Genomic DNA, 10,816 nt, shown 5'->3' with positions numbered 1-10,816 from the left:
TCGAGTTGTTAGACATTCGAGCACCTAAACTTAACGAAGTCAGTGGCAACCGTTAATGTGTCCGCCACTGCTAACACAACCAGATTATAGAGGCTCATTGGTTTCTCCTCAAACATGACATTATTGAATAAGCTTACAACAGAAACTGAGCCCTTGAACAAATCATTTTGTTGGATTTTACATTACATCTATTCCATTATCAGTAACAATACAAGTTGAGACATGTTAAATGGCTACTAACAGTTTTATTACAACCCTAAACAAATTGCATACATTAATATCCATTCAATAAACTGGTTTCCATGAAGAAATTGCATACAAAACACGCCCTTTCCACCCTTGCAACATCCAACAACCATCTTCATCAATAACAAAATCTTTATGGTAATCCGAAACCGCCCAATCTTTAGCCTTCTTCACAATCTCTCGATCAATCGCCACCTGTCGAAACCCGGCCCGTTGATTCCTAACCTGCCACTGCTTATAAGTCTCGGGCCGTTCAATCCTCTCACCACCTTCACAAGCAATGACATTCATCGCCTCACGCCCCCATATCGTTTTCTCAACCAACATCCGCTCTTCGGTCAAACGGTCAACAGTAGCGTCGAGCATATCAAACAAAGAGGAAAAGAAAAACAAAGCCTCTCTAAACCTCGTTAGGAAAAAAGGCGCATTATACGACCCGTTCACAATCCCTTGTATAAAGATTTCCGGGCTCGTTTTCCTAATAAGATCCAAAACATTATTCCTTGGACAATCCACCATAACTGTTTCATCATACAAGTTTCTAAACCGGTAACCACAGTTTACAACAAGCGTTTCTTCATCATCGAGTTCAAGATCCTCGATGCTAATCGTTTCCCACTTTTGTGCTATCGCTTTGAACTTAAACCGCACACCAAAAGTTTCAGCATAATTTGCTAACCGTCGGCCCGTTTCTTCAACCCGTTGGGCCGGTCGAAAGCCCGGGCATGGGAAGTCAATCCCAGTGATCCGAACCTCGGGTGGCCCACCGGACCTCATTGAAAGTCTTTGTATAAGACTGGGCCATTGGAAACCGTATAGAATTCCAAAATCTATAATGTGAAGCTTTGTTTTGTTTTGGGCAACACCCATAATAGTTTTGTTCGAAACGAAATGTGATATTTTGGTGAACGGGAAGCACCCGAGAAACAAATGGTAAGCTTTGAGTATATCGACAGCTGAAGTGGGCCGAGACAAAAGGGCTTTGTAGATCTCGGTTCCTGACCCGGCCATACGAGCCTCAAGCCCAGCAGAAAAGTAATGGGCCAATCTTTGCATCCCATCACCCGTTGGTGAAGCATGCTCTCGTATCTGTTTCAGTAGATCGGTCACACCACGCTGATCATTAGTGGAAACCGACTGTGCACATAGACTCAAAAGCGACCTTAAATCCACCACTTCACTTTTTTTCTTCGCACGGGCTTTAACCCCGTTTGACCCCTTGGGTTGACCCGTTTGACCTTTACTAGCAGTCTCTTTGCGAGCAAACTCACATTGAGAAGGGTGAGTTTTCGCTCCACCGCATAGCAACACATCATCAAACATCTTAGATCTAACGGCTGGCTCGCTATACACTGCAGACTGCTTTAAACTCCTTTCATCTTCAACAAGATCTTCAAAATAAGGATTCTTTCTACCTCTAGACCGATCCGAAACAAGGCTAGTTTCATGTTTCTTCTCCATTTTGATCATCATCTTTTGAAACCGCAAAAACCGGTTATCACAAAACATATCTGGGAAGCTTAAAATACTCACAGGAGAATCCACAAATCCATCAACCAAAGATGGATGAAACCAAGACTGCGAATCAAATTTATCAAAACCAATCAATGTGTTCGGTGCATAACAAGATTCAGTAACATCACATCTAAGAGCTATAGATTCAGCAGCAAGATGCTGACTTTGACTTTGAGTTTGACTTTGACTATGATCTTCATCTTTCACCATTAGAGCATTATAGAATGATTTTTCAGCCGCTTGAAGCGCGGCGGACTCTTGAAACATGCAGTTTTTCTCATCTATATCTTCCTCCATTAGCATCTGGTTAATATACTTCAAAACCAGATCACTAAAATCAGAATCCTCATGAAGATCAGCTTCATCTTTGAATCCAGATTGAGGTACATGATTCACGGGATTCCAATCCGTAAATGGCTCGTTGAAGTTCAATACATTTAGAATATACTGATCCGATAGAATCGAAGCATATTCGTTGCAATTCATTGCTTCTGGATAGGAATATACCGTTGCGACCTGCTTATTTTTAACAAAGTTTTAACTTAAGTAAACTTTTGTGTAACAATTTTTATGTGAATTTGTGTGTATACTACCAGGATCAAAAACACATTTGTGAGCATTAATAGAGATTGAATATGAAAGACTAAATAAATAAAATGTAAATAAATACATAGAGAATTAGTTACCAGAGACAAAGCCTAGATGCTTTAGGGAGAAAGTAAACGAAGAGAAGGAAACACGGAATGATTTTTGGGAGTTTTGAGTTGAGTGTTGACTTATTAATCTCTTGCAACATAGGGAACTTGAATATTATATGTTAGTTGATACTTTCTTTCTTTTTTGGTATTATTATAAGTAACACATTTAGTTGTGCCATTCAGAAAACAATAACATGTTTAGTTGTATGCTTATCTTATACGAGGTTTTTTAATGCAACTTTATTATACAAAAGTTTCATTGATAAATTTATCAAAAAACTAATCTTTTCTCTCTTAAACAGAATAGTTGTTTTAAAGCGGCTGAAATTAATAAAACGATGTTTCTTGGCATCGAATGGTATGGTATACATGCGAATCATTTAGGTAAACAAACGCAAAAATGTGTCTGCATAGATGATCCATATATAGGTTATAATTATATTATTAATTTAAGTTTTTGGTACTTTAAATAAGTTTAGACATTTTAATTTACCAAGATTGATTTGGAGATATATTTTTATTATTTAAATAAGTTGAATAACATTAGGGCTGTTCACGAGCCGAGCCGAACCGAGTGAAGGCTTGCTCGTTGCTTGGCTCGTTTACAACCGAACCGAACCGAACGGCTGAAATTCGAACCGAGCGAAAACCGAAACGAGCCAAAATCGAATCGAGCATTTTTCGAACGAACGTCGAGCGATTTCGAGCATTATTTATTTCTTTTTCACTTTAAAATTTTCAATAAAAAACAAATTTGAAGGTTGTAAATAATATATTTTATAAATAAATTAGTAGTTTCTAGACAAACATGTAATATATTGTAACTTTTTATTAAAAAATAAGTTTGAAGTGAGATATAATGATCATTTAAACAAACTTCTAGTATTCTAAAAACTTGAATCGAACAAATAAAACTATAAAATTGACGGAATATGAAAAATTTTAAGGGGTAAAAATTATTGTAATCTTATATTTATGTGTTTTGTCTATATATTTATATATTTGTTCATATATAATTATATATAAAATAAATTAAAAATATTCGAGCCGAATCGAACCGAGCAGACCTTTGCTCGTTGCTTGGCTCGTTTACAAACCGAACCGAGCAGAGCGGCTCGTATTCAATCGAGCGTAAAAACGAGCGAGCATTTTTCGAGCAATTTTCGAGCGAGCGGCGAGCGAGTTCGAGCGACGAGCGGTTTGGACGGCCCTAAATAACATAGATCTAAAGGAAACTAAAATGATGGGATATGTGTAATAAGTTAATAACTATTATTTGTTTCATTATATAAATAGGATGAATAGCATACTCATAAAAGAAATTAAAATGACGGTGTATGTCTAATAACTATGATGGCTTGTGATGTGAAGAAGGTGTTACACAATATATACTCGAATTTCTTAGCAATCACGAACTACCATCATAATTACCACCTTCAATAATCACATTATCATCATTCAACGTCACTTGTATCACTATAGCAACTAAAAACATCACTATTTTACATGTAAATTGTTGAATTGTATATTTACTTTTAAATTTATTTATTTATTAAATACGTAATTTAAACAATTTCATATAAAACAAATTATTTGATTTAATCTTAATTGTTAAATTTCATATAATAATATCATACGCAAGTTATCGTCACAATTTAAATAGTATCGCATGCTTTTAAGTCGCTTCTTTTTAACAAAGTATGATACACAAGCAAAGACAAATATGACATACATTTTATACATTCATGATCATGACAGTTTAAGTGAATAGTTGATTGTGATAAGTTTATAAATGAATTTCTTACTCAAAAACTATTTGCAAATTGATACATAGATAGTTTCATTCTCGAAATATCCCACTTGTAACTTATATTTTATCTTCTAACCGAATTAAGATAAAATATCTAAACAATTGAATTAAGAAATATGAAGATTTATAGGTATAAATGCACATCAGTTTGTGATCTTCGATCCGATCAATAATTTACCATTTATTAATATAAAAGGACAAAAGGTGATAATTTAAATAAATAAAATGTACCTTATGTGTCACACGATTAACCAAAGTTATACATATTACTATATTTATATACAAATATAAGCCTTGAGTTTATTAAAATATTGATTGTTATCAAGTGAGCTCCAGTAAGTGTTCCCGCATTTATTAAAAAAAAGGTCCATAGTGTGAATTATTTTATATTAAACTTTAACCAATCATCATTAAACGTTTATGTCACCATCTACTTCTAATATTTGTTGAGCACAACAAATGTGGGCCTAGAAAGGGCCGAAATGTGCCCTTTTTTAAACAGTTTAAAGTAGACAAATTCATGATTTTATATACAACCAAATAAACCAATCATTTATAAGTACTGCTCTAAATATTATTTTTATAAGATCAACACTAAACATCATGTTAAAACATGTCTTCTTGTGTTAAATGATTTCAACATGTCAATTACACCTGAACAAAACACATTTAGTTAAACATGTCTTTGTCGTTTAGGTGTCGGAGGAGAATGAAATTTCTAATGCTTCTCCGCCTTTTAACCCTTGCCGTTGGAGAAGGTTCGAACATCGCGTCTCCAATGGAACGGATGAAGCGAAACAAAGTTCCACAAGGCACTTTAAACAAAATGTATTACTTCAAGCCGGAAAAACACCATATTGGATTGCCTTCTTGTAGACTTCTTCTGTTCTAACCTACTCTTAGCTTCATGGAATGGGTATTAAACAAAAGACAAACAATAAACAATAAATTTTCATTAATATCGATTACAATATAAAGCAAAAGAATTTTACATAATAACAAATTACATGAAATAAACTAAGAAAAGAGTACAATAAAGCCAAATAAAGCGGGTGTTGGCTGAGGAGTTCTGTTAAATAAAGGTCTCTTAAAACCGATTTCGGGCCACCCAGGTGAACTCGTCTGTCTCCCAGGGTACAACAGTCGAAGCAGTATGTACTGTCGGGATTAACCTAGCACCCGAACTATATATGTACTAGAATATACAAGATCTTGAATGAAACGAACTAGATCGAACTTTGGTTGTGGCTGGTAATACTAAACGAACTGAACTAATGGTTGTTGTATGCTATGTCTTCAATATGCCCAACACCCTTCTATTTATAGTAGGTGAAGTGTGTGTGATGTGTCATCAGACACATGTCACTCTTTGAACTGAGATGAGCTCAATCGCTAACACGTGGCATGCTGGTCCCATACCTACAAAAATACTAATGTGACTCGTGGTGATGCAAAGTGAAAAACGTGTCATTGCGCCCATGCACGTGCGAGTCGTGTGCTATGCACCCTTGCTAATGCCACTAAGTGTGTCTTGTCATACAAGAATATAATCTTGTGAATCCTTCTTAACACTTCTTAGTTTCTTCTTCTATCAATGTGGGACAAGCCCATTCTCCTTTTCACCAAAGTTCAAGTTTTTAACCATACATTTTAGAGTATCGATATCACATTAATCTCTACTATTTGAACTTGTTAATAATTAGTTTATCTAATCATTCCAATTTATTTCCAACAGGTAAAACCTCTTTATTCCGGTGAAAGGCCTTATGTTATGAGGGTAAACCTCCTAAACAGGCTAGTAAGTGCCAAACTCTCTATAATGTATAATAAGGGTGGTAGGGCTGTCACAACATGTCGGGCACAACACGATAAGGCACGATGATCTGTGGTACTAAACATGAACACGAAACGATAACTAATCCTGTCATTTTTTCCAAACATGAACACAAACCTGTTTAGTAACAGGTTAACATGTTAAGACCTGTTAAAGGACCTGTTTAAACATACAATGAATAATACATGTGTAATGGAACAAAAAATTTCAAAACAAACATAAAAGTCTTAATTAATACATAATGTCATAATCCATAACATATTTGAAATAAAAAACCACAATCCTTAACATATATGAAACAAAAAAACACAAATCTATAACATATTTGAAACAAAAAATTATAAAAGGAAATCATAGCATCCATTAAAAATAATAGCGGGTTTTGACAGACATGAGTGAAATGTTGTATATAAGTATGACTTTAGGTTTATGACTTTAGGAGTGTATATATATATTTTTTTAATAAAAAATCTACACAGGTTACTAACAAGTTAACAACTATTTAACCTGTTAGGATACGAATTTTAACATGTCTTAAATACGTCAACCTGTTTAAGACACGAGACCTGTTAAACTCAAACCCAAACCTGCTACTACCCGTTTCATATCGTGTCGTGTTAACAGGTCCGTGCCATAAATTGACAGCCCTAAAAGGATGGGATATCCGAATCAATTTCCAACACTTATTCCAGATACCCTCCTCACACTTATTCCGGATATCGTACTGTTGTCTTCTTAAATTCACACCAACATGTGTAACTACACGATACATGTTTAACACTATTTAAATGTAAGCGGTCAAGAAACAGAAACTAATCCAGGCAATTCTAAAATGTCAAAATGAAATTAAAAAAAAAAAACATTAGAAAATTTACAAAAATACACAAAGGTACCTACCAAATCAGACTAGCAATCTTTACAGTTTTATGTTAGATTGCCTTTATTATTTTCACTCCCTAACAATTTACAGACCCACCAAATGTATCAAGATTCCTAACCCACCCCCACTAACATTTTTCATCATCATCTCTAACTTTACATCTGAGCCTCCAAAGTCTTCTGACTCTTCGCGGACTGCTTAGCCTGATGCTGAGACCAGTACGAGTGTGCAACCAACACACGGTCTAGAAGATTCTGGGGCACGGGCTCACCCCTTCTTTGCTGAGGTGCAATGCTTGCTGTGTGAACCAATGTTTTCCATTTATCCTGAAATCAAGATATCCATAACTCGATTAAGGTCAACCCGGTCAAATCAGAAAAATAAGCTAAAAAGAAAACTTTTTAACCAGGCCGGCCAGACTGACCCGCTACCCAACCTGCAAAAGATAGATTTGTTACCTTCAAGTCAACATAAGTCCGATGGTCCGCAGCATCAAAAGCACGCATTTTAACATCACGCCATCTGCAAAACATTATTTCAATTAGACGTTTATTAAAACCAATATTTATCATCTGAACATAATTATATTGATTATATAAATATTAATATACACACCTTCCGGCTCCAAGGGTTTCAACAGCTTCAACAAGTGCTTCAACTTCCGAAACAGAAAACGGTCTCCTTGTTCTCCTTTGTGAAAACTCGTATCTTTTGGTCGATTTTTCACTCGGCGGGAGAACCGAGAGTGCCTCAGCATTCACTGGCGGAACAACCACAAGAGCTTTCGAGTCTTCCACCAGCTCTTGAGTTGTAACTTCAGTTGCAAAAGTTTTACTTTCAACATTCTTCTCAATTTCGTTGGACAAACTAGTTACCGGAGGGGGATGACCCGAGGAAGAATTTGAGAAACACCCATCAATAATAGGCCTGCAAGACAACACAGTATTAACAAATAACCATTAAATTTCCATTTTTTATCTAAATTATTCAATAAAGTATGAAGAATGTAGTACCTAGATGGAGTTTCTTCCCGCGCAGGAAACGAAGAAGCTTCCGGCAAACTAGACTCCAGCGTAAATCCTAGGTTTTCAAGGTTAGAATTTTGTGAAATCCCAGATTGTTGTAATGTCCTGTTGTCATCCCTAACTTTCTTTCCTTGTACAACTACCCCTACATGTAATTCACCATTTAAAACCGCCTTCACGGCTTCCATCACACTTCTCTGTAAAAGAAACAATTTGCATAATCAAGAAATGCATATTAAATTAAAAAAAAAATAAAATTCACGGGTCATTCCTAAGTTTTTAACCATAAATAATACCTTCAGTGAGCCCACGGTTGCAGTTTCGGGGACCTCAACGTACAATTCTGGAACTTTGAAGGACTTTATGCTAAATTTCACTAAATTAGACATGCTTTCATAACTTCCCTCCTTTATATATGAAACTTTTGACCTATGATCGAATAACTTCTTTTTCTTAATTGCAGCATCAGCTTTAAACCGTTCTCTCATGTATATCTTCTTCCTTTTATGATAAAATGATTTGACTCCACCACCTGAAGAAAGATAAATAACTTTAACGCTGTACAAAAGTCGAAACTATACCATAACAAATCTATAATACTCCACTTACTAGTGCTGTTTGGGAAGTATCTAGCAGGCATCATTTTCCTCATTCTTCTATATCTTGCACGCGATCGCGATCCAAACACCCTCAATCTGGTGTTATTACGGTTATTATACCAAAAATACTTTTCATCATCATCATCTCTAATGTTAATATTCACATTCCCCCTATCCTTATAAAAGGGTACATCTACACTAGCATACGACTTGTTTGGCACGCCGGTATATACAGATGGTTTCAGACGGTCCTTCACATTGTACATCTTGACCGAAGTCAACCCTCCACTTTGTTCCTCCACGGCCTCGACTTGCATTTCATCTCTATTATCACCAAACTTAACACCATACATAGTATCCGGTTCGTCTTCAATGGTTTCCATTATCAAACTAGAGTTGAATTTTTTCACGAAACCAGAATTCGTAACAATAGAAGCATGATCCAAACCAGAATCATTCTCGGAGTGTGGCGATTCTTTCAAACTGGGTTGAGCAACATGCTCGCTCTCCGCGCCGCTGGCGGGATCATGACGATCCGGCGTCACAGAGTTGACTTTGACTTCAAGCGGTTCACGGTTGCTAATTAGGTCCTTTCCTTTCAGACCAACACTAGAAGTCGAGCTTTCACTCTCCTGTTCCTGTAATAAATTCTCGGCCACCGTCGCTAACAACTCAAAACCGCTAATTTCACCATCTTCAGACGATCGGTTCTCTACACGCCTCTATTAAAACGAAACAAATAAAACGTCATTAACTAACATTCAATTAACATTTAACTAACATTCATAAATTAAATGTAAAAATTTACCCTTAAAGATCTCGGCGCCTTCGGTATCACGGGAGCCAATAACCCATGAAATCCTCCATCATATATCCTCTTCTTCAACACCATATCTTAATAACTAAGCATGCTAATAACTTCTCAGGCCTGCTTGTAATTAATAAACAAAATCAAATAATAATAATAATTAAAACCCAGATTACGAATCAAAAATCAAAACTTTATTAGAAAAATCCAAGACCCACCCACCCACATGATAAAAAACTACCATTTTTGAACCAGACATAATAAAGTTTATAATTGTTTGACCCAATTAATCAGATCATAAAATTGGGCTGCGAATGAAAGGGATCGGGTACAAAAAGCGAGGGTTTAGGTTAAACCCACGAAGATCGGAGCAAATCTCGGGTAAAGACATAATAATCGGAGAGATCGGGGTGAAATTGTTACCTGAATTGTGATGATTCGTAACCGTTTGTTCGATTTTGATAACAGCAAATTGGGGGTGATTGATTTGTGATGAGGAAATTGAGAAGTGGATTGAAATTGATTGGAAATTGGGATTTGATTTACTTAAATGAATGAATTGATGAGATGGGATGTGGTTTTGTACTTGTAGACATCTACCATAGATTCCGATGAGGGGTGGGGTGGGTATGTAATGTGTTTTAGTTTAAGGGGTAGAAAGGTAAATTTGCCTGGGTAAGTAAGATGAAAGTTTTTGTGATCCGAAACTGATGTGACGCTGAGCTGCAAGGTGTGAGCGATGGAACTTGAAGATTTTCGAGGTAGGAGTCCTTTTTACGGATTGTTTGTTGGGCGGAGAAGGATAGGAGAGAGGCGGTGGGTTTGGTTCGTAAAGGTTTTACCTCGTCGGAAGGTTTTTTGTTTGCAAAAGAATGGGGTGGTGGTGTTGTGGAAGCAGGTATGTTGTTGATGGTTTTATACGATGGGAATAGATGAGGTGAATGTAATTAAATGATATGGTTATTTTAGAAACATTAACGGTTTTGTGTTTGTAAAATTTGATTTCAGCGGCTAAGATGTGACGGGTTTCAAGATTTGGATTTTAGGTATGAGCATGAATGCGTCACACCAACAAGTTCTTAAATTCTTTTATACAACAAGAGTATGATAGGACCAAGCTAGATATAATAAGACAATTTAAGTCATATTAAGCATTTTGTGTTTGCATTAACAAGTAAAAAATATTTTATAGTAATTAAGGTGTGATTGATTTCTAAATTTAAATTTCAGGCATGCTCTTGATGGTTTTGTTTAATTTAACTATACTCATTTCAAAGAAATGGATTAATGTGTATATGGGTATCCTTCAAACCCATCTTTAAATTTTGGTTTAGAATTGCATATCAATTTTCTTTTATTATGATATCAAATTCGAACCCATCTAACTACTATATTAAATCA

At 35.8% G+C, this 10,816-nt stretch overlaps 1 protein-coding gene and 1 pseudogene across 1 annotated transcript; both read right to left on the bottom strand.

Annotated features, from left to right (window-relative positions):
* Positions 1-285: 285 nt before the first annotated feature.
* Positions 286-2,335, bottom strand: LOC143601750 (scarecrow-like protein 9 pseudogene; annotated as a pseudogene).
* Positions 2,336-6,944: 4,609 nt separating this feature from the next.
* Positions 6,945-9,588, bottom strand: LOC143601751 (telomere repeat-binding protein 4-like). Its single transcript, XM_077079066.1, has 7 exons — positions 9,416-9,588; positions 8,618-9,329; positions 8,305-8,540; positions 7,997-8,205; positions 7,599-7,910; positions 7,442-7,505; positions 6,945-7,309 (listed from the first exon to the last, which is right to left on the bottom strand). The coding sequence occupies exons 1-7, from the start codon at positions 9,497-9,499 to the stop codon at positions 7,139-7,141; spliced, it is 1,788 nt and encodes a 595-aa protein (XP_076935181.1). The 5' UTR covers positions 9,500-9,588; the 3' UTR covers positions 6,945-7,138.
* Positions 9,589-10,816: the final 1,228 nt, after the last annotated feature.

This window comes from Bidens hawaiensis, unplaced genomic scaffold (genome assembly GCF_021521415.1).
Source record: "Bidens hawaiensis isolate Kalapana, Puna unplaced genomic scaffold, B.hawaiensis_p1.1 tig00057047_1, whole genome shotgun sequence".
Lineage (NCBI taxonomy): Eukaryota > Viridiplantae > Streptophyta > Magnoliopsida > Asterales > Asteraceae > Bidens > Bidens hawaiensis.
The sequence above is the reverse complement of the archived record's forward strand: the minus strand, read 5'-3'. Positions and strand labels throughout refer to the sequence as shown.